Source organism: Nanorana parkeri, unplaced genomic scaffold (genome assembly GCF_000935625.1).
Source record: "Nanorana parkeri isolate BGI_ZX_2015 unplaced genomic scaffold, ASM93562v1 scaffold67, whole genome shotgun sequence".
Taxonomy (NCBI): Eukaryota; Metazoa; Chordata; class Amphibia; order Anura; family Dicroglossidae; genus Nanorana; species Nanorana parkeri.
The window spans coordinates 80340-105668 of record NW_017306335.1 but is presented as its reverse complement, the minus strand read 5'-3'; the positions used below and the strand labels follow the sequence as shown (position 1 = coordinate 105668).

Sequence of the window (25329 nt, the reverse complement as noted above, 5' to 3'; positions counted from 1 at the left end):
GGGGGGGTAATTGAGCAGAATATCTGTTAAAGAGAACCTGTCACCAGATCATTTATTTCAACAAAAATCCCCCCATAAGATTTTATATGCATTTACCGTATTTTAGACATGTTTGTTACCTGAAAATCCTCCTCTTGTGTGGGCATCTGAATGTTCTGAGACTGCTGCTGGGTGCTGCCATCTTGGATGTGATGTCAGCAGCCCCAGCGGATTCCAGCTGTCACTCAAGTGACACCCTATAGTATTGTTCTTTTCTTCACCCCGGGCAGGTCCAATGATAAGGTGTACAGGCAGTCCACTCGTAACGGGCCCTGGAACCTACTGGGTAGGCAAGGGGGTCTCTGCCAAGTGCAGTGCCATTGCAGTGCTGCCAGAGAGGTGTTCCAAGCTCGCCAATCCCAGACTGCGGGTGATTGGCTGCAGTCACTAATTCATCCACAACTTTCAGCCCGACTTTTATTGAATGGAGTTGTGCTGACAGGGCCATCCACAGCCCAATTTCGAGCAGTGTATGGCCCCCTTTAAGGTGATTTCCCTTCAATTCCTGTCCAGGAAACATAACAGGAAGTAAGAGGAAATCTATCCAAAGTGAGGTGCAGTCGTTGTTTCTTTTTTTTTTTACTTTGAGGGCTGAGGACGCTGGGCCCCCAAAACTCTTTATAAAAGATTTCTGCTAGAAGTTGGGTCTTTGCCATTCACCCCACCCTCCTAATCCCAGGAAATCAACATCTGGAATTTTCTAAATGCTCGCAATGATGCCGTGTTTGCTCTGGCTTTTTATTCCCCAAGAATAAACAAATACGTGTAGTCATTGTATCCGTAAAGCCGAGAAGATGAACAGTGAGCGGCGGTCAATGTGTACAATAATACAAAAAAGGAAGAACGTGGGCTTTAAGAACATCAGGTGGGGAAGCTGACACGACAGAGACCCCCCTTCCACCAGGAAGGAACAGATGGGAGATTATACAGAAGATTAAATGCTCAAGAGGATGAGAGCCGCCGCACAGGATGAGACAGCATCCTCGTCTCCATGGCGACCGATTTGCTCAGCTGCAGGGGTCACCGCGCGCTGTGCTACAATTCAAAGAGGCTGATAACGCAGCTACGCCAGCCCCGTGCATTTTGTCATACCACCACGCACGGCGAGCCGAATAAAGAAGGGACGCCGGAACGCAACTGTCTCTGATTACTTGCAGCAGTGAAAGGCATTCTGTGGCCTTGGCGAGGATTCATTACCCCGTTTGACTGTTCCGCCCTCCGCACTCCTGATGCAGAGCCATTACCGCCTGACAATCTGTGGCAGCTGGAGTCATTAACCAGAAAAACAAGCGCGCAGATTCTTCATTCATTCAGCAAACTTTCATTTAGGATTCATGGAAAGCGAAAAGAATCCAGAATGAGAAAGCTTGTCACATGCATTACTGTGCAGGACTGTAGCTTCTTGTTACATGATTCTCATGCTCTAATGCAGTGGTTCTCAACCTGTGTAACCTCAGGACCCACATTTGCCCTTGGTCATTCAGTCGCGACCCAAGTCGCACTGCAATAGAATGCATAGAATTGCTTTACAGAGCGTTCCGATGCGGGCAATCGAACTGTGGGTGGGTGGTGCGTTTCGGGTGCCATTCAAATGGCTGCTAATGCTGACCTCCTCTTCTGAACATGCCAGCTGCCCAATTGTCAGGGTGATCCTGTGGCTTCAGTACTTCATGCTGCAGCAGAGCTCAGGCAGAAGTACGCTGTTTACAAGTTTGCACTTCATTCATCCTTTCTGATCTGCAAGCCAGAGACAGCCAGTTAACTGGTATTCTTAGCCATGGCGGTCCCCGTAGAGCCATCAGTGCAAGTTTCCTGTGCGTTCTAGGCTGGCATTGGCAGCAGATTGGGTAGGCACACTGCAGGCAGCGCGTAAAGAGACCCTGTCACCCACGTAACACATTGCAGGCAAAAGCACATAGAAAAATCAAGTACATGAAACGCTTACTTGCAGCTTTTACTATAAAAACAATATTCTCTTCACTTGCAATGTGCCTCTGAATGTGCTTGAAGATTTGACTACCTTGGGAAGAGTCAATTCCCCTCGCACAGTCTCCTCGCGAGTCCTTGCATGGCATAGCCCTCTCCTCCCCCGGAAGTCTCTAATTACTGGATGTGCTGGCCCAGCTCTTCCCTGCATAACCAGGTGGAGGATGTAGCATCCCTTGAGTGACAGCTCAGAGTCTGCTGGAGCTGCTGACATCATATCCAAGATGGTGGTACCCACAGTCAATCTCTGGGATATTGGGTGTCTACACAAGGGTAAGTAACGTGCCTATATGCACATGTGATCTTAGGGAATGGGGTATGTTGAAATGGTCTGGTGATAGGGTCTCCATAACAAATTTGTGTGATCCGTCTTTCCAGACAAATATTTTTGTTGAACTGGTAGAGTAGTCCATGGGACAACTCCTGTACATCATATCTGGGAGGCCCACCTTCTATCCCATGGCACAGGTTCTCTGACTTCTGGTCAGAATGGGTTGTTAACGGCTCACTAACTGACCTCTGGTCACAGAGTGAATTGGATTATGGGTATCTATTCCCATTACTGACATAGCTCACATAAGAACGTGGTATGACTGATTACATAATTGCTAATGCAGAGCAGCCATAAAGCTGCTTATTAATACACAGAGAGAGCTGCCTGATGAATTCACTATAGGATAAATTTCCCATCGTCTATTGTAACCATGAGAATCCTTTTTTCAAAACGCATTCTTTGCCAGGTCAACACCAAGCTAACAAAAACCACAGGATCGGATCGGCCCAGGCCAGGAGTAGGCAAATTCTGGCCCTCCAAATGTGGTGCAACTACAAATCCCATAAGGCCTTGCAAGACTCTGGAAGCCACAGGCATGTCTCTCACAGGAAAATGCATGATGGGATTTGTAGTGTCACCACAGCTGGAGGACCAGAGTTTGCCTATCCTCTGGACTAGGCCAACGGTGGACTGAACACGTCAGAGTTTGCTCTCATGATTATGTGTCCCTTTAAAATGAACGTTGGCAGAGCTCTGAACCAGAGAACACGCAGGCTGCCTTTATGAAGCTCAGATTCAGGCCAGCTCCGAAAATGAAAATCTTCACAGCCACAGAGGTTAGGACTCCAGCTTGAAAATGAATGCCAGATATAACAATGGAGCTACTCGGCAGGTAAGCTGAATACACGGGACAGGTTACATTCAAAATGTTCACCTTGTGATGGAGCGCACCTTTAAGGGATGGAAAAAAAATCCCATCAGAGCACCAGAGGACGACGGACCGGTGAGAGATTTATTCTCTGTCAGCAAGCCGGTCCACTTTAAGACCAACACCACTTGACAAAAATGCAGCAATGCGAGCGAAGACCCGGGAAAAGCCATTCCTGAGATTCTGTGCAGCAGCGAGAGGGTTAACTCCCGGAGTGCAGGTGCCGCTAGCACGAGCTGGCTTATCGTCCCCGAGAAAGTGACTCAGACAGAAGGCGCAAGGAGATGCCCGTCACCATGACAACACGGAGACTGCCCCACTTCAGCAGCGCGGGATTCACGGGGGAACGCCATTGTCTTATGCTGAGTAATCTTCCTGGATGGAGCAAAGGCTGGGGTTCGAGAGGTCCCCCATGTCCAAAAATGTAGAATGTTTATATAATTATAGAACAATTTCCTCCCATTCCCTGTGTAGCCAATGACAAGAAACCCCAAAAGAGACCACTCCGGGTGACCTGCTTATTAGGAATAAAATGTCTTATTACACATGACCTCTCCTCTCCTCCTCCTAATACACAGACATCAGGACACTCTGAGCTCTCCTCTCCTCCTCCTAATACACAGACATCAGGACACACTGACCTCTCCTCTCCTCCTCCTAATACACAGACATCAGGGCACACTGACCCCTCCTCTCCTCCTAATACACAGACATTAGGACACACTGACCTCTCCTCTCCTCCTAATACACAGACATCAGGACACACTGACATCTCCTCTCCTCCTAATACACACTGACCTCTCCTCTCCTCCTAATACACACTGACCTCTCCTCTCCTCCTCCTAATACACAGACATCAGGACACACTGACCTCTCCTCTCCTCCTAATACACAGCCAACAGGACACACTGACCTCTCCTCTCCTCTCCTCCTAATACACAGACATCAGGACACACTGACCTCTCCTCTCCTCCTAATACACAGACATCAGGACACACTGACCTCTCCTCTCCTCCTCCTAATACACAGACATCAGGACACACTGACCTCTCCTCTCCTCCTCCTAATACACAGACATCAGGACACACTGACCTCTCCTCTCCTCCTAATACACACTGACCTCTCCTCTCCTCCTAATACACACTGACCTCTCCTCTCCTCCTAATACACACTGACCTCTCCTCTCCTCCTGCTAATACACAGACATCAGGACACACTGACCTCTCCTCTCCTCCTCCTAATACACAGACATCAGGACACACTGACCTCTCCTCTCCTCCTCCTAATACACAGACATCAGGGCACACTGACCCCTCCTCTCCTCCTAATACACAGACATTAGGACACACTGACCTCTCCTCTCCTCCTAATACACAGACATCAGGACACACTGACATCTCCTCTCCTCCTAATACACACTGACCTCTCCTCTCCTCCTAATACACACTGACCTCTCCTCTCCTCCTCCTAATACACAGACATCAGGACACACTGACATCTCCTCTCCTCCTAATACACACTGACCTCTCCTCTCCTCCCCCTAATACACAGACATCAGGACACACTGACCTCTCCTCTCCTCCCCCTAATACACAGACATCAGGACACACTGACCTCTCCTCTCCTCCTCCTAATACACAGACATCAGGACACACTGACCTCTCCTCTCCTCCTCCTAATACACAGACATCAGGACACAGTGAACATGACATTATTCCATATCCTATATGCTATATCTGATTATCACCGGCAGTGACAGAGCTGTGGCCTAGTACCTGTAACATGCTGGGAGATACCACCAGGAGTTACACAATAAATGTAACGGAATCAGAGACACATAAAATGAAGTGAATGTTTAGGTCTGATGAAAAATGTAAACTTTAGGTTAAAACACACAATACCCCTAAGGAGACATTGTAGAATTACACCTTCTCTTAAGAAAAAAAAACAAAACAACAACCCGCAACTTCACTTTACTAAAAAAAAAGATCCCCAATAATCGGAGGCGGAGTGCTGAGTTTTTCTTGCAGCATTTGTATACAGTAGCGGTACGATGCTACCCTACTGAGAGCACCATTATTACAGTGAGTCATGCTACTCCCACTCTCACAGTCATGACCACTTTTCACTTTCTTCAACCTACATTTTAATTACATTCTCCAAATACTTTTTGTGATATGTGTGGGCTTTTCTAGAATTTGGTGCAATATTGGTCCTAGACTTTTCGTTTGTTTTAAATATATTGTACCATATTGTAATGACATACTAACACTAAGGGGTTCCAGTACACCAGTATAATGACACGCAGACAAATGGGGTCCCTGGAGAATAGCACACTTGGGAAACTTAAAACAATGACACACTGATACTTGGTAGACTCAAACAATGACACATTGAGACTGAGGGTAACAACACTGACACTTGGGGGTCCCAGAACAACGACACACTGATACTTGGGGGTCCCAGAACAATGACACATTGACATTTGGGGAACTTACAACAATGACACACTATTACTTGGTAGACTCAAACAATAACAAACTGAAACTCAGGGTAACAACACTGACACTTGGGGTCCCAGAAGAATGGCACACTGACATTTGGGGAACTTAGAACAATGACACACTAGTACTTGGGGGATCCAGTACACTCACACTGACACTTGGTAGCCCCAAACAATGACACACTGACCCTTAGGGGGGTTTCAAAACAGTGACACACCAATACTTGGGGGTTTCAGAACAACAAGACACTTGACACATTGATACCATGTACCATGGGGTCCCGGAACAATGGCATACTGACAGCTGGGCAACTCAGATACTTGGGGATCCAAAAGTGATGCATTTAGGCTTGACGATCCCAAACAATGGCATAATGACACTTGGGGACCTCAGACAATGAGGACTGATATTTGGGCGCAGGAAAATCACAATGACACGTGGGATTCTCAAGTAATTACACACAGATTCCGGGGGGGTCATGAGCAATGGCACACTGACCCTGTCTTGATGACGTTTTCTACACTACATGGCCAAAAGTTTGTGAAAACCTAACCATCACACCTATGGGAGCTTGTTGGACATCCCATTGCAAATCCATGGGCATTCGTATGGAGTCTCCCCCTTCCTTTGCAGCTATAACAGCCTCCTCTCTTCCGGGAAGACTGTCCACAAGATTTTGGAGTGTGTCTGTGGGCAGTTCGGCCAAAAGAGCATTTGTACATTTAGGTACTAATGTTGAACAAGAAGACAAGGCTTGCAATCAATGTTCTAATTCACTCTAAGGGCCTGTTCACATGAGATCAGGTCCTGATCAGGTGCTGATCAGCAGACGTGGAGCTGCTGATGCAGTGCGTTTTTGATGCGTTTTTGATGCGTTTTCGGTCCGGATGCTGACAGTAAATTTTTTGTCAATGTTGATGACATCATAATAAGTGGAGCAAGAATACAATTTTTTCTTTTTTTTTACCCCTTAGCTGCATTGCGTTGCGTTTCCGTTTTCGTTGCGTTTTCGTGCGCGTTTGCGTATCCGGACCGTTTCCGGGCCTGACAAAATGTGACATGCAGTATTTTTTCTGTCCTAAGCTGAACGGACTTCGCACGTGAGAACTGGAGCCCATAAAACACATAGGGATACATTGGGATGCATTTTGAGTGCAGCAGCGTACGGAGCCAGCCAGCACACAAAACGGACGTCGTGTGAACAGGCCCTAAAGGTGGTCAATACAGTTGAGGTCAAGTCTTTGTGCCTCCACTCTTATGGGAAGGCTTTCCTCAAGATTTTAGAGTGTGTACTGATGTTGAACAAGAAGACCAGGCTTGCGATCAACGTTCTAATTCATTCTAAAAGGTGGTCATTAGAATTGAAGTCAAGGGTTTGTGCCTCCACTCTATTGGCAAGGCTTTCCACAAGAATGTATAGTGTGTTTGCAGGAATGTCTGTCCATTTAGCTAAAAGAACATTTGTGAGGTCAGGTACTGAGATTGGATGAGAAGACCCCGCACGCAATCAGTGTTCCAGACCATCTTAATGGTGTTCAGTAGGGTTGAGGTCAGGGCTCTGTGAAGGTCACTCAAGTTCCTCCACACCAAACTAGTCAAAACATTTCTTTATGTAGCTGGCTTTGTGCACAGACCCCCAGTCATGCTAGAACAGAAAAGGCTTTTCAAAACTGTTACCTCAAGGTTGCAAGAGCGCAATAGTCTTAAATGTCTTTGTATGCTGTCGGATTAACAGTACCGGCCACTGAAAACAACACCCGTCAGTGTGTTGTTGTTCGGAAACCACCAAGTATTGGTGTGTCACTGTTTTGAGACCCCCTGAACGCCATCATTTGGAAGAGGTCTATGTACTTTGGGCTTATGGTGTGCATGCATGCTAAGTAACATGTCAATGTAACACTTTCAGGTGTTCCAGAGATCACAGTACTCCCTCAAAAAAAATTTCTCTGCTTTTCTGTTGAGAAAGACAGAACCTTGTTTGTTCAGGCATCAATCTATTGTAGGGGAATCCACATATGTTTGGCCACATAGTGTACCCTGAAGAATGATGCGCTTGGGGTTCCAGACATGTTACACACTGGCACCTTTCTATCTAGATTCATGTTTAAGGTGAGCACTGCAGCTTGAAGCTCCTGAGACAGGTAAGGGCCCCCTGCTAATGCTCTTTCCACTGAAGGCTTCCTCTCCCTCCTGAGCCTAATCCTGACATAACACACATACAGGGCGGCAGGGAAGCTGGCACACGCCAGGAATGTATATCTGATAGGAAGTGACAGCCAGAGAGCGGTGGGAGCAGCACAGCCTGCAGCCAGCACTCAGCCATCACGTCAGCTATCTGTGCCAGGCAGCAGGATTTCACACACCGTCAGCCTGGCGGCCTATAACCTCAGCATCTGGGACATGGCTTGGAGGAACCCTGCCTGGAACCTTGCCAATTTGTTCTCAGCCACCAGGCTATGTGAGAGAGAGAGAGAGAGAGAGAGAAAACCCAGGTGGAGATAGAGAGTATGGGATAAGTGAATCTAGAAAAAATAAATAGTTTGTGTGAAGAGCTCCTTGTAACATAAAAGAGACCCTGTCACCAACTGAAACAATTGAAGCATTTTTCCTTTCTATAAAATATTGCTCATTAACTTGCAATGTGCCTCTGAACTTGCTAGAAAATTTGACTACTCCAGAAAGAGTCAATTTCCCTAGGAGAGCCCCCTCCATCCTTGCACGACTCTTCCTCTGGGAGTGTCTCTTTATTGTCTGTTCTGGCCCTGCTCCTCTGCCCCTCACCTCCCTTCACAGCCTTTTATGTGGCTGCTGGGGAAGAAGTCAATGGAAATACTATAGAGCCAGATTAGGCAAACTTTCGGCCCTCCAGCCGTGGTGAAACTACAAATCCTTTCATGCATCTGCCTCTGGGAGTCATGCCTGTGGCTGTCAAAGCCTTGCAATGCCTCATGGGACTTGTAGTTTCAGCACAGCTGGGGGGCCGAAGTCTGACTATAGAGTGTCACCTGAGTGACCAGTCTGAGATCTGAGCCTCCTGACATCACATCCAAGATGGTGGCGCCCTGCAGCAGTCTCAAGGCTTCTGGATGTCTATACAAGTGAGCATTTTACAGGTAACCAAAATGCATAAAATATGGTAAATGCACATATAATCTTATTGGGAGATTGTTGTTCAAATGAATGGTCTGGTGACTCTTTGGAGGTCTCTTTAAAGCCAGATTCCAGCTAAAGCTTGAGTTGGGAAGGGTTGGAAACGCGTTATTTTCTTCAATTACATGATAAACAATTAAAGCTTCCTTTGATTCCTTGGTGGTTTGGTGCCCTTTTTTCTATCTTTCTGGATTCTGATTTGGGGTACCCCAGTTAAGGGGACCCTTTCAGACAAGAGCATTCTCAGCAGGGCCAACCATTGAAAACAGATTATCGGTTTTAAAATACTATTTTGGACTTTGCACATAATTTTTTAAATTTTCATTACATTTTTTTTTTCTGTCTGTGTGCACACTGGCGAGATTTCCCCTCACTTCCTGTCCAGATGATGATGGTCACCATGAAGGAAAATCTTTCCAGCAAAGACCTAGATGGCAATAAGAACACTTTTTTGTTGCTGCTGTCTGCAGCCTCATTGGAGAGGATTCATTAATGAAGACACAAACCTGGCAGGGGTTCTAACTTCCTCACTTCATTAAAACCTTTAAAAAAAAGGTTTGGTTGGAGTTCAGCTTTAAGTTGTGCCCCCGGTCTCTCTGTATGTGGGAAGCATATCAAGACATTTCAATGTAAAGTAACAGTGAATATATCTTTATAGAGTAACAAGATACAGCGATACAGAACACTATAGAGACATCACTAGAAGAATGAGCCCCCTTTGGGGATAATAACACAGGAGGTCACCTCTCAATCTGGGACCTGTCACACTTCATCAGTGGTGTCGCTAATGAAGGTCGCCCTGTGCGGTCACATACTGCCCCATCGGCGACCTGTCATCTACTGTCGCAGCTCAGTGTGCCAAATGTGCACTTTAGGGGACAAAATCCTCTTCTGTTATTGTCATGCAAGGGAGCAGCTACACAACCAAGACAAATATGGAGGCTCATTAAAGAGGAATTGTGGCCAAGGGTCCAACACCTCTAGGGACAGTCCCAAGTTTGGAGTTTTGCCCCTCGGCTCTGCAATAAAACCCCTGTTATTTGGAATGTGACAGCCTGGTCTTTACTACAAATTTTTCAAATAAACATAGAAAACTTAAATAAAATATAAAATAGATGGCATGGATATTCTAAGTAGTGGCACTTGAAGCGATCTTTTACATCCACCCAGGTCTGAATTTTACTTTGTTCTTAAATTGATCCTTTATTCAGTATCATGGTAAATGTAGGCATGCTATGTAATAAGTCACGGTCTTCCCTCTAATAGAGATCACAGTACTCCCCCTGACAATGCCTTCATCTGCTTTTCTCTCCAGAAGGACGGAGCCATCTTTGTTTGGGCATCATCCAGGGTCCCCATCTACTTCCTGGACTAAGATGACAGCACAGAGACAATGTAGCCATGTCAATCCTGGGGTCTCTGTAGTTCTTGGCTGTGTTCACAAAAGTCTGACACAGATCAGCAGAAGATAACGAGAAGTCACCAGCAGTCACTTTAATAATACATTCCATTAGTCAAATAAGCCAATGTTTCATGGCCGTACAGGGTCCCTTCCCAGTGCTACATAGTGACCATAGTAAGGTCACCCCCGAGTACTTTTGCATCATTAAGTGCTGAGTGCTGCTGACTTCTTTTCATTATATTTTGTGGATGCACACGGCACCATCAATGACTGCCACTATGAGCACTACCTTACTTAACTTGGTCGCAGCGCTGTATTGAGGACAGCTGACATCTACACTTGCCTATGACACAGATCAGCCTCTCACCTTGTGACTTGCTACATAGTTACAATATTGCAGATCACTGGGGGGAGAGGAGTCTGAGGAAATACTTCCTCCTGCCTGCAGCAGACCATGGACACCATCTCAGCCTAGGAGTCACTGGCTGGAAATCAAGAATTGCTTTTTAACAATAAAAGGAGGGGCTTTCTGGAAAATAATACTGTTGCTGTATAATGTGACTTGTCAGGAAACGTATTCTTACACACTTTTAGACTAGGTTCCCACCTAGGCGATTGATCTCTCGGATTGGGTTGCGCGATATCGCGCAAAACTCAGATTTACATTGAAGTCAAGGAAGTCTGTTCACACCTTTGCGGTTTGTCGTGCGGTCAAAATCGCCTGTCTTGCAGAAAGGTGCAGGAGCGATTTTCGGCCGGTGGTTGCGTGGTTTGGGTCCCATAGACATCTCTATGCATTGAAAACTGTGTGATAACCACTTGGTTTGCAATGAACAGTCGTGTGATTGTTGCGCGTTTTCGATTGCTGGCAAAACATCTGAATCGCCTATGTGTGAACCTAGCCAGAAAGTGACTACATTGTCATTTTAATCAGTTCACTTTTCATTGTGCGTCAATAACAACTCTGAATCCGAAGCATTGAAAAAGGACAGTCTTGCTCCCCCTGGTGGCAAAAGAATTCACTACCGCCTTTAACTTGGGGACAGCACCTTAGACCACAGATGGATTGACGGGAAGAGAATGAATATCCAAATTATATATATAAACACAAACACACAGTGTGTGGGGATGTAAAGGGATGTGATCACCAGTGTCAGGTAACCCCACATTGGCACTGTATGCTATGAGCAAGTATTTGGCAATTAGTAGAGTGGGGACTGTCAAGAGATGGATCACTTTGACGCAGCTGCCCAGTCTGTAAACCAAGAATCCCCGCTTATATGCACAAGTTAGAAAAGTTTGCAACAAGTATGTAAGAGCGTATAGCAGTGTGCAGAAGATTCATTGAGGTTTTTTTTTAAGGCAAAATAATTTTTCAGATGGATTGTGGGGATGCAAGATCAGTGGACTGAAGTGCAGCCACAGCCAGCAAACCTTGTACTGCTCCAGTGCAACCACCCAGAATACGGCACCACAAATATCCAACTGATATAGGAAGGACTAGCTGCACATCCTGCCTATATGTTCATTTTCATTCTGATAATAAATGACGACAGATTCATTCATTCTCTTAGTGGAATTGTACGACTGACATGAACACATACAGAAAATATCAACCCAACATAATTTTAACATCCATTGCTAATCTGCTGTGAGCACTGTGATATCATATACATTATACATTTATAGAAATAACACAGTGATAAGGTCTTGTATCCTATTAGCCATTAATTCATGCAGAAAGGTTGGAGATTAAATGATATCCTTTAGTGGCAAACAAAAGTTATCAGCAATAAGATATTTCAGGACTTGGGCCCCATCCTCAAACATCATACTGTTCTAGAACGCCTGTGCAAGAGACCCAAGTCCCAGAAGCTTGCATTTTTATTAACTTAAAGTCAAACTTCAGCCAACAACAACAACATACAAATTAATAGACCATTAGAAGATAAAACAACAAAACCAGCTTTTGATGCAATATTCAGCTTCAGTTCAAAGATTTGCCCCTCAGTACTCTTTTTCTGCCACTAGATGTCCTCAGTCTAATGGCCAGAATCATTGAACCTACTTCCTCTAAGCTCAGGTTGTCATAGATTCACCCCCTGCCTGTGACTGGGCAGTGAAATGAGAAGAACAGTGATTAGCTCATCACTCAGCCACTCTGTTCTCCCTCCCTATCAGCACATGAACTGACTGGCTCCTTGTCCTGCTTCTTCCTCTTACACTCCAGCCCTGCTATACAGGGACTGCAATAGGCTGATACCTGGTCGCAGTCAGGCACCTAACCTGCTTGCATTGAGAAGAAAATAAATGTAATGAAGTATTAATGATCACAGAGCGGCATTATTGCGTGTCTTTTATATCTGCCTGGAGTTCAGCTTCAAGTTAGCCAATAAAAGGTATCAAGTAAATCCCCAAACTTTCTTCTTTGTCTAAAATATGAAACAAAAAAGCCACCAATGATATCCAATAATCCAAATAGCATCCTACCTGCAGCGATTGCAGTCTTGTTGTGCACGGTGACGGCGACGGCGGTGCTAACAGTCACGACTTGTGGCTTGGCGTTGGCATCTGTAAGAACACAAAAAACTATCAGCCACAGTTGTGATATAGCTGACTGTCGTTATCCAGACGGACCAGGTACTCAAAGGGACCCTTTCACAATGGCTGCACGGCAGAGGCTCCTATCCAATGCTGGAGGCAGGGGTAGCTCTGGGGCGATGCTCTGGTTTGCAGCATCATAAGCTGTGGCGCAACTGCAGATTCCATTGATGGATGGGGGTTTTATCTGCAATGGGTAACAGCCAGTCTGGCAGTCTTATTTAAGGTGGTGAAGCTTTGTTTTCCAATATTTGTTTTAGGACAATAGCTTATCCAAGGCCATGAGTCGCCCCAACACCTGAGTAGGTGACCCAGATATCAAACAGAATTTTTTCTCAAGCCTGACATAATATCAAAGTTAATATCCGTCTTGCTTCTGGAATGTCTTCTGATTCTCTGCCCCTCTTGCATTTGGCTGGCAGTGTAAAAATGCGCAGAAAGGATTCTGTTCAGCTGGTCTACTAGGACTACACAGCCTCCCCGGAACCATGTATACCAGGAAGGTTGAGAACAGGAGATGGAGCATGCCCTGCTAAATAAAAGCCAACAGGCATTGTACGGCACCATCATGAGTGGAGTGTGACAAAAGGCCAAAGGTGTGCATTGTTGGCCATTTGGTGATGATGGAGGCCATGATTTCTGCCACCATGTCTTGTAGAGGATGCATGTAAACGTGATGATTGCTGTGCTTGCGCGATTACTACAAAATTAAAGCAAAATTGCAGAAAAGGTTCTTACATAGTTACATAGTTAGTCAGGTTGAAAAAAGACAATTTTCAAACTATAGGGAAGTCACCAATGCTCACTGCCCCCGAGATGCAGTCGGAGCGAAAGCAACCAGACTGCATAAAAGTGAAGCCAACCAGGAGGAGAGAAAAGAGAAAGGACACCTCAGGTGAGGCCTGGAATGAGGTCAGAATGGAGACAGGATACCTCAGGAAAGGGCTTATAGGTGAACATAATGGAGACAGGACACCTCAGGTGAGGCCTGGAATGAAGACAGAATGGAGACAGGACACCTCAGGGAAGGCCTGGAATGAGGATAAAATGGAGACAGGATACCTCAGGTAAAGCCTGGAAGGAGGTTAGCATGGAGACAGAACACCATAGGGTGAGTCCTGGCAGGTGAGCAGAATAGAGATAGGACACCTAAACTGAGGCTTGGTATGAGAGCAGAATGGAGACCGGACACCTCAGGTGAGTAATGGTAGGCCTCGTAGGAGAGCAGAATGGAGACAGGACAGGTGAGGCTTGAGAAGAAGAGCAAAGTAAATGGAAGCTACCTACACTGAGAGGAGAAGGTCTCATGATCGCTAAAAAAGAATCAGGAAAAACGTACTTCAGCTGAGGCCTATAAAATTATGAAGCCAATACCAAACCTTCATTTTAATTTTCCTACTCCACAGACATGCTGGAATTTCCTCGCTATGGGCAGCACATAAGACCCTATTGAGCTGACGAGTAGGTTTTCATTGTCTGATATTCCTCAGCAAGAGGGTTTTGCTGCCAAGAACAAGTATTTAAATAAAATGTCTCCCCACATGGCCCGTAACCCTTAACCTTCACCTGAACCTAAAGATGGCCGCACACATCTGATTGTTTATTTTCTTTACAATCTCTAGATTTATCAAGGGCTAAGTAATGAAAAGTTCTATAGGAATTTCCTATACCCGCCAGCACCATCTAGGGGCTATAATGGTGTGCAAACGGCATCTGCCAGGTGAACTTTTATAAATGATCCCCTGAGATTCCCAAAATCAAACCTAATCTTAAATCTTAATTTTTAGTTTTGTATATAGTGCAGAATGCCTAAAACTCATCAGGAGGAATTTATCATAACTGGAGCAGTTTCCTGTGGCAACCAATCAGCTTCTCTCTCCAGTTCATTCAGTTAAGTTTTGAAAATAAAAGCTAGAAGCTGATTGGTTGCTATGCACAGCTGCTCCAGATTCTGTCTGCTCCAGTTTTGATAAATCCCCTCATCATGTTTTACTGCTATCCGGGAAACCGTTAGAGAGCTTCTACCTGACTTCTGTCTGTCTGTGACAACATTTTTAGCATACAGGAAGTGAGGTAAAATCTGCAACACAGACAGTAATAAAAATGTGACAGGGGTTCTAGCCTTCCCCTACTACCAAAGAAAAGTATTTTCATTTATGTCTGAGTTCTGTTAGCGTTGTTGCTTTTGCAGAATTCCCCTCACTTCCTGTCTGGTAAAATGTTGTCAGCAGGACAGGACATAAGGAGAAACCAGAGCTCCAGATAGCAGAAAAAAAACAGACACAGATTCTAATTCTTCCCTAATACATCTAAAACAAAGAAAAAGGTTTAGGTGCGACATGCACTTTAAGTTGGCCCCTTAAAACCTACACATACCTTTTCCTGATTAGATGCAAAGGGCCACCCTGGGCAGGATCAGCACCAAACACCCCTCTTCCATGTCTATACCAGGTTGTCGGGGCAAAGTAATACTGATTTGCCATTTTGCTAATGGTGACCACTGTAGATCTCTGGACCCATAATGTGCCTTTTCTATTTATTTATTTTTTTATCATCCCGAGCTATAGTGTAGGATATGCCCTGGCGTACCCAGGGTATGGCACATGCCCTGGGCACCACCTGAAGGGGGGGCAAAGAAAGCTGATTTTTTTTTTTTCTTCCCACTCCTCTCCCATACACATCTCCACACCCGGCTCTTACCAACCAGGGCTGCTCTGGCGGGCATCCTGCCTAACTCCTGGCAACCAGTGACCCTAGTTGACCAGAGCAGGGAGAGAGATGTGTATGCAAGCTGAATGCTCTGGACGGCGTCCCGCCCAGCTCCTGGCAACCATTGACGTCTGTGGTTGCCAGGAGCTGAACAGTACGCCGGCCAGAGCGCCCCACATTGCTAAGAGCTAGGTGGGAAGATGTGTATGGCTCTTACACATCTCCCCGTCCGGATCTTAGCAACCAGAGCCAGGCGGAGAGATGTGTATGCAAGCTGAATGCTCTGGCTGGCGTCCCGCCCAGATCCTGGCAACCAGTGACGTCATTAGTTGCCAGGAGGTGGTCAGGGTTGTCAGCTAGAGCATCGCAGGTTGCAAGAGCCAGGCGTGGAGATGTGTATGGCTTTTACACATCTCCCCACATGGCTCGTAGCAACCTGTTATGCTCTGGCTGGCGTCCTGCCCAGCCCAGGGGTGCAATTTTTTGTAGATACGCCTCTGCCGTCCACTATAAAATGTTGCTGCCATACCAGCTTCTGGCAAACCTATAGTACTCCCACCACATCCCTGATGAAGGTGGTGTGTTTTGGACCCCTGAAACGCGTTGGATACCCTTTTTGAATTTCCCTTAACCCTAATGGAATAAAGTTGCATCTGGACTATTTTAATCGGTGTGGCGCTTCATTTCTTACAGTGTTTCCTATATAAGCTGCCTCATCTGAGCATTGCGTCCGAGCAAAACGGTACCGGTCTAGTTCCTGCATCTAAGTCAGCAAAGATGATGCCTTTAACATGGAATCGGGGAAAAAAATCTGGTTTAAACTGAACATTTTTGGTTGCATAAACAGAAACGCGGCACCACTCCCACTGCGTGACGGAGCAAAGCGGATTCATGTGTGCAGATGTAATCTTCAAAGGATATGGTAATTACTGCATGTAAAGATTTATCATCACAAGGCAGCTCGACGGCTGTCAAAACGAGCGACACGAAAAAACATGACATCGCAAACTGACTTAAAACACTGGGATTCAAATGGGATTGTGACTGCAGAGAGGGGAGAGAACAGATGGAGGTAAATACAGAACACGGCGCCACTACGGCGGAGCAAAATACATTTGAAAAATAACAAAAGGAAGCTTCTGATCACCATAGACTGCCACAGGCACTCAAAGAACCAAATAGGTACCTATGGCAGCGGTTTTGCCAGCAGCCAAGCCAATCTATCTCAGCATAGCGGATTTATGTTAAGGGCTCAGAACCGGTGTTCTATCAAAGATTGTGACAGCCATGGAATGTGTGACCGGTCATGTGGTCACACATTTTAACGCAATCACGCCCACTTTTTCTGCGGTAAAATATGTGACCGGCAAAAGTTGAAGAATTCCAAAGCTTTCTCAGCTGTTCCAGGGCAGATCCGTAAATGTCACTTGTATCCGACTTTGTGAAATGTCAGATCGCACTCACATAGTTGGATAGAAGTGTCATTTCAGGACCGATCAGCTGTTACAGGGCAGATTGGTTCTCCTGCACCAGTGACCCATCCGTGATGCCGATCTGCCCTGGAACAGCTGGAATTCTTCACCTTTTGCTGTTCACATATTGAACGCAGTAAAAGTGGGCGTGATTATGTTAAAATCTGTGACCGATCACACATTCCACTGCCGAAAAACTGGGCGGGATTAGGTTAAAATGTGTGACCACGTCACTGGTCACACATTCTAACGCAGTCACAAACTTTGATAGAACATCGACACAGCCCTCAGCTGTTCTGTAGAATCTTCGAATGCTGAGCACTGACACAGATAAGAACTGAATGGGTATAAATTTGCTGGCAAGCCAGTGAATCCCAGAAAGGCTCATTTCAGATAAGGGCTCAGACTCAAAACAACCTTAAGTTGTCCTGGGGAAGTTTTGAAAGTTGTAAACTGCCATAGAAGAATCAAGGAACAGAATAGGTATCTCTGGCAGCAGTTTTGCCAGCAGCCAGTCCATCTCAGCATGGGTCGTTCAAGATAAGGGCTCAGAGTCTAAACAGCCCAAGGCTGTCCTGTGGAAGTTTTGAATGTTGCAGTTTGCCAAAGAGAATCAAAGAACTGCAAAAGGTATATATGGCAGCTTGTTCGCCGGCATCCAGTTTATCCCAGCACAGATCATTTCAAATAGAGGCTCGGACCCTAGGCAGCCCTAGATTGCTCTATGGAAAGATCAAAGAACTGGTAAGAGGTCTATGGCAATGGTTTTGACAGAAGCTAATCTATCTCAGAATTGGCTGATTTCAGTTAAGGGCTCTGAATCCTACACAGCCCTCAGCTGTCATGTGAAAGTTCTGAGTGTTCCATGTGACAGAAACTAATGTATCTGTGTCAAGTAAAATTGTATAGCGCCAATCACATGTTCACTTTACAGCAAAGGGCATATTATCAGCTAAAAAAGAAGTAGCACAATCCCGTCTAACCCGGGTAAGGGTTAGGTGCTCATTTTTATTTAAGTGCTAAAATAAAAAAAAGTTATACCCACCCGAAACCTCGGGGCCAGCCGGCTGCTACAGCACTCCCTCCAGCCTCTATCCTCCTACGCTGCAGTGATATAGTGTCACTCGGCATCCTTAAGTCCAATACACAGTGGAGGTCATTTATTAATACTGGAGCAGACAAAATCTGGAGCGGATTTGTACAGCAACCAATTAGCTTCTCTGTCTCATTTTAAAATCTTACCCGAGCAAACTGAAGAGAAATGCTGATTTGTTTCCATGGGCAACTGCTCCAGATTCTCCCTGCTCCAGTTTTGATACATTCCCCCTGTGCGTATTGGATGGTATGTCTTGAGGAACCATAGACCTCTACAGTGGAGGGGCAGCGAGGCTTCAAGAACCAGTCTAAGGCTAGGTTCACACCAGATGCAGTGCGTTCAGGCCCGATTCTGGCCAGAACGCACTGCATTGCATTGAGGCCCGGCTCACTTTTTGCGGGACAGGAGGGGGCGTGGCGGGCCATTGAAGTGAATGGCACCGTAGCCACGCCCACCGGCCGTAATGCGATCGGCCGCATGGGATCGCAAGGCACATTGTGCCTGCGGTCTGGTCAAAATGCTGCCAGCACTATTTTGATCTGACCGGACCGCAGGCACAAGGTGACCAGAACCGGGCTGGAATGCACTGCATCTGGTGTGAACGTACCCTTAGCGCCTAGATAAAAACAAGTCGTTAACCCTTGCAGTGCGGAGGTAGCCCCACCACAAGGGTTAATAAAAGTTTTGCCCGGAGTTCTTCTTTAATTCCTATACTTTGAGGTTTGGTAGTTTCACACGTTAGCTGAACTTACAGAATAAATATCTAAAAACTATGTACAGCAAGTAATGAAAAACCGTAAAAAAAATCAAATAAAAATACAACCATTGGCATTGCGATTGGCTGTGCTCGGTGACGCTTTATCATGATGGGTGATATGAAAAGAGTATGACGCACTTTAATTGCTTCTGGCGAGCTACAATCTGGGACGCAGCCCCTAATCAAGAACCAATCGGTTCAAATTAAAGTCCGGGAGAGCAGAGCACAGAGCAAATTTATTTTATGCCTCTCAGCATGAAACATGCATGTGTTACACGAGCCTGGCAGGACAGCAGCCATGATGATGACATCACAAAAGGAGCAACCGCAAGCCTTTTGATGTCGTGGCTCTGGGTGGCAGAGCCGGTAGAGGCCCCATTCCCCCCCATGAGTGGAATGCATGGGTGGTGTATGGCACAATGTCGTAGGTGGGTGCTGGGGGGGTGACAATGGCAACGCTAAATCTAAATGATATAAAAGATGTTGCTGTGGGAGTTTTGTTTTATGGAACAGCACTCATGCACATAAGTCCTGTTCAGGTACCCTCAGGGATCAGCTCCTCCCAACTACGCGCCTGGATGGCGGGCTCGGCGATGTCATTGTCTCTGGGGTTATGATCTGGAAGAGGGAATTAAGGAGGTTGACAGAGAACAGCACTGCCGCCGACACAGCGTCAGCTGCCAGTTCAGTGAAAGAGGGAAAAAATTATTGCAACATTATTACAGTACAAACATGGAGGGAATTCATGAAAATGGGAGCAGATGGGTTTTCCTATGGCAACCAATCAGCTTCTCTCTTCAGTTTGTTCAGTTAAGCTTCGAAAATGAAAGAGAGAAGCTGATTGGTTGCCATGGGCAACTGCTAAAAATACTTTTTCCCGAGCTCAAGCTTTAATGAATTGCCCCTATATGAGATTTCAGTGATTGTGTTTACATCTTCTTCAAAAATCCTGCTTGCTTCAGATTGGGAGAACCACATTTTTCTTATGACTGAATGGTACCACAAGGGCAATAGACCATGAATCGCAGAGCCATTCCTCCTGGGAAATCGCATGTACATTCGTTCTGTGCCAATGGAGGCAAAAAATAATGTTATTAGCATATTTTCTTTCCAGGTCGCATGTAATATCATGTAAATAACTATATATGGCCACTAGATGAAGATGATGAGCATATGAAATAAGTATTTTCTATGCTCCATCTAGTGGCCATAATGCAATATTTACCTAATAAAACATTCGACCTGTAAAGAAAATATACTAATAACATTCCTTTTTGCCTCCATTCACACAGAATGAATGCACATGCAATTACACTCCCTCTATTGGCCATAACGCAGTATTTTCCAGAAATAACGTTCGAACTGGAAAGAAAAATATACAAATGACATTCGTTTGTGTCTCCATTCACACAGAACTAATGTACATGCAATTTCACAGGACGAATAGCTCTGCAAATTGTTTTTTAAATACACCCCTAAGTGTAACACTATGTGACTTGTGATTGTGTTTTTGAGGATCATGCCTCAGACACACAATCAGTAACCCCGCCCCTTCCACAAAAATGAATGACCGCAATGTTTACACTGCAAAATAAAGCATGAAAAAATAAAACACATAAAATACATAAAAAGTTTACTTGCAGAAGTGTAAGTGGACCCTAAGAGAAAACCAACCCAGTGGAACTCAAGTTCTGCATGATTTACAAATCTTAGCACTTAGGAGATGTTGGGACTTGTAGTCCCTCCAGTGACCATATTGCTCATTCATGTTTTAAACATGTTTAATTCACAGAGCTTCTCTTTATTATAGCCCAAGTTCAGTTGGCCCTTAGGCCTCTTTCACACGAGCAAAGGCCGGCACGTACGGCCATACACCACCCTACGCTCACCCCAAGTGCAGGTCCGTATGGGTGCGGGTGTCCCGGCTCGGATGAAGACAGGATCCATCCTGTCACCGTACGAGTACAGACACCCGTGCGGACGTGCAGGGCGGCTGAGCGTAGGGCGGCGTATGGCCGTGTACTCCCAGAGAGAAGGACGGGGGCAGCATACTAATCACACGCAGCACCTTCCTTCCCAGGAGCTGCCCAATACAGCCTTGCATGCAGCACAGAGATGTACGTCCTGGCCGATTCCAGTGTGAATGAGGCCATAAAGTGAATCTCCAGGCAAACAGCTAAATACACAGATGAGCTACCTATGTTGTATATGAACTGTTTCACCTTATAAAGCAGGGGTGTCAAGCTCAATTTAATCGTGGGCCGCATCAACATTATGGTTGCCCTCAAAGGGCCTGTAAGACTATATAAATGTGACTAATCTTTATCATAATTGCCTCTGCATTCGATTATCACTGGTTTTAGTAATAACTTAATACATAGATCTGAAAGTAGAAGTCTAGGAAATGGCCTGGTGGGTCGGATTCGGCCCCTGGGCCCTGAGTTTGACACATGTGTTATAAAGGATTGATAATTCTGTGCGATCAGTCTCCTAATTTAAACACCCCCAGGAAGATCACTCAGCTACATTCAGGTGTCCTGCTTACTGGATCAGTTTCCTGCTGATAGATAATGAGAATGATTAATTGCCCAAGCAGGAAGTGAAGAGGTGACACAGGAAGAGGATTTGCAGAAACCATGGTTATGTGTGTCATCTGCCTGGTTGTGCTGACCTACAGAACCATCACCGTGTAAAACAGTGAACACGTCTATTTAGCTGACTGCCTGGAGCCTCACTTTAAATCACATCAAAACCCAAGAATAATAATCTAATATAGCGGCTTGCCGGTCCTTAGATGTGATGGTTGCATTCACTTTCTTTTTAAATGTTTTCTATCCTATTATCAAATTGATCTCATGCATTGCTACAACATATGGCGCCCGGAAGACTGTTACACACAGAAGACATGTCAAACTCTAACAACATGATTACAATTACCGCGATTGTCTACTGAACATTAGCTGAGTATCTGAGTCTAGAAAGGCCTACAAATATTACCAGGGCTGTCGTCAGTGGGCACATGGAAGACGAAGCTCCCCGGAGTATGTTCTGCCGCCCGCCGATACCACAAGGGGAAGTGATCCATGGTGAATATACTTTCTTTTTCTTCGTACTGCAGAAATTTTCTACATTGAAACAAATAGAATAAGTATCACCAAGATGTGGGCAAGGCACCATTACTGAGCAGCACGACTAAACAAGAAGCACAGCAAATATGGCTGCCCCCAATTATGTACTATGCATAGAAACACTGACACACATGAATAACATTATTTTACATGAAGCTAATCACCTTTGCATATTTCCTATGTTTATATAAGTATATATAAGCCAAACCTTTCTGATGCTTTTTGAAGTGGGAAAGGGTTAGAACCGCCCGGCACCTTTGCCAGTTGTGAGATTTCCATTTACTTGAGAGTCATGCAACGTTCAGATGTTCATTGTCATTCAGCAATGGCAGGTTATATATTGCTTTCAGTACAGGTTTCTTCAATGTAAAGGGACTATTTTCTTTTGTTTTGGGGGGATTTTCTTTGTCTTTAAACTGTTATTTATTTCTCATTTCTATTTATTTTCAAATCAAAAATCTTTATTTTACAAATCAACTTCTGACTTGGGGTCCAACCATGACACAGGTAAAGAGAAGTCACTAGCACTCCAGTATAAAAGCAAGTCAATATTTATTGACTACAAGGTGTCACAGCATCACAGGCCATGTTTCGGAAACAAGTGATTCCTTCCTTTGCCTGAGGAAGCAACCACTTGCTTCCGAAACGTCGCCTGTGATGATGTGACACCTTTTAGTCAATAAATATTGACTTGCTTTTATACTGGAGTGCTAGTGACTTCTCTTTACCTGGATTACTTTTGCGGAGGCATCCGCTGTCATTTTAGCCCCCACCCGATTTTTCTGGGTTTCTCACCGGTCTGGAGTGCGATGGGTTCGTATATGTTTTTTCAACTATGAGACAGAGCAGCATGGGCTTATAAAAGAGGAAGCACATCAGAGAGCCTTTTATTTCCAGGAAATAAGCACAAGAGGGGAGCCTTTCCCTAGTGCAGATCACTTTTATTTCAATAAACATAAATAGAAAACCGAATCATACTCACAAACATGAGTGTCACAAAGTCATGAGGTGAGGACTGACAAGCAGTGAGATGTCCACTAGGTGATACCAGTATAGTGGTGACGTTAACGCGTTTCCGGGGCACGCCCCCTTCATCAGAACATCATGTTCTGTGAAACGCGTTAACGTCACCACTATACTGGTATCACCTAGTGGACATCTCACTGCTTGTCAGTCCTCACTTCATGACTTTGTGACACTCATGTTTGTGAGTATGATTCGGTTTTCTATTTATGTTTATTGAAATAAAAGTGATCTGCACCAGGAAAGGCGCCCCTCTTGTGCTTATTTCCTAGATTTCCAGCTTTCCCGGCTTCTTTGGGGCAGCATCCTGCAGTATGCCTAAAAGCAAGTCCTATTAAGAACTGACAGTCCGTGGCGCTTCACTGTTTTTACTTTGTTACTGGAGCCTTTTATTTCCGAGTCAAGACCTTTACGTTCGACGTAATCGCATTATGTGGATGGACAGCATCATGCATCTTAATGTGCTCAGACACTGGTTTTCTTTTTTACATATAGTGTTATAAATTTGGGCTCTTTTGTACCTTTCTTCAATTGTTTTTCAACTATTTTTCTGATGTTAACTTGTATTTCTAACAAAAAAAACTTTGTTATATAAATTTTTTTAAAAAGAGGATGCACAGCAGGAGGTGGCTGCTTTCAGACAGTCTCTCTCTAATTGAAAGTCTGTATGTAATTGTACAGAGCAAAAAGAATGGTGGGAGGAAGGGAAAAGCAGCCACTCATCTGATTCATTCGGCCATATGTAATCATAGCTTTCACTATTGATCTCTCTACACAACAAGATTTAATTTTTTTCATTTTTTAGCAAAGCAGTAAAGATTTACATGGTAAATGGGGAAAGAAGCCTTGGGTGTGACCTGCTGACAAGACATATTTGAAACATTTTTTTATTTCTTAACATAGTAAAATAAAAAATATATTTTAAAAAACCTATACTGTGCATTCAATAAGTTAATATCAAAAGTTCCATTTATCAGCCAAAAGAACAGACATTTTATTGTGAAACTGATTAGTGTCCATGTAAACTCTGTAAAACCCAGTATTGTCCCCTAAAATATAGGAACTGTTGTCAATTATGCTAACATCACATGGAGAATCTTAGTTCATAGCTTGTCATGGGGCCATAAAGGAATCATCTGCATGTCTGTACTTACAAATCTACGATGAGGATCATCTGTCTAGGCCCCGGTGTCCTTGTATGCAGTTATCTTCAACTGCAGTTTCACTTTTTACCACAAGATGGCAACATTGTCATTGGAAATACATTTCAGCAGCTGTGCCTTGCTGCTGTAATAGCAGTTAGCAGTTTAAAATGATTATCATCATCATTACCAAACACTGGCATAGTCTGTAGAGCTGTACACAGAGCACTGCCTGCTCCACCTCTTTCTCAGAGCTGTATATAGTCTGATACCCCTGCTTACCCATGCCATATAATTCAGTTCCAAAGAAAAAAATAATACAATGGAATTTGGTTCATTCTCACAAAATTGGAAATTCATATAATCGAGTCAAAGCTGAGTCCAGTGACATTGTGCTATCCAGCTCCTAAACTATTATGTAAGAAAATTACCAAGTGTCAAAATGAAATGTATGTAAGGAAATCCCCCCCACCCCTCACACACCTAAATGGTATGTATAAGAAGAAATTAACTATGCAGGCTATCATTTTCAAAAGCAGGTCAGCAATAGCAGCCTTTATATTTCTCTCTGTACCTGTCTCAAATTTACTTAAAAATGAAGAAAGAAAGAAAGAAAGATAAAGTTTTATTTATGTAAGGAGAATGCAGAGTTTTGGTTCTATTGTTTGATCTCCAAGGTGGACATGCACATTTTATTTTAGTTTTGAAACTTGTGTTCTTTATCTGTTTGTTTTTTTACTATCTATATGCAATCTTTTAATTAACATTCAGTAAATGACAAAGGATTCTAAGAGCACTATATGGGTTAGCTAAAGAGAGAGCTTATTGAAGACACTTTCTTTTAGCTCCCTTTGTCTAATTGAAAGCTCAGACTCAGCTGTCTTATTTTAATAATTTCATATTTCATATTAAAGGCTGCCAAAGACGGTTTAAGAACTCATTGGTTCCTACTCACTACCTGAATGAAGGTCAGCAAGGGTAAGGTGGGAAACTGCCCCCCTATGAACTGATGAGCAGTTCTAAGGAACCTTTTACCAGTTTAGGAGGTTAAACTCAAAAGAGGATTCTTATCACCCCCCCCCCCCCCCCCTGGGGGAAAAAACGAATGTAACTAAAAC

General features: G+C 44.6%; 1 protein-coding gene across 1 annotated transcript in view; it reads right to left on the bottom strand.

The window, feature by feature from the left end:
• Positions 1–25329, bottom strand: part of CACNA2D4 (calcium voltage-gated channel auxiliary subunit alpha2delta 4) — a 169104-nt gene that overhangs the window by 86381 nt on the left and 57394 nt on the right. The window contains exons 28-30 of the mRNA XM_018576417.1: positions 21916–22043; positions 19462–19536; positions 12774–12854 (exon numbers count right to left, since the gene is read on the bottom strand). Coding sequence (XP_018431919.1) covers positions 12774–12854; positions 19462–19536; positions 21916–22043 — 284 coding nt within the window. The remainder of the gene's footprint in view (positions 1–12773; positions 12855–19461; positions 19537–21915; positions 22044–25329) is intronic.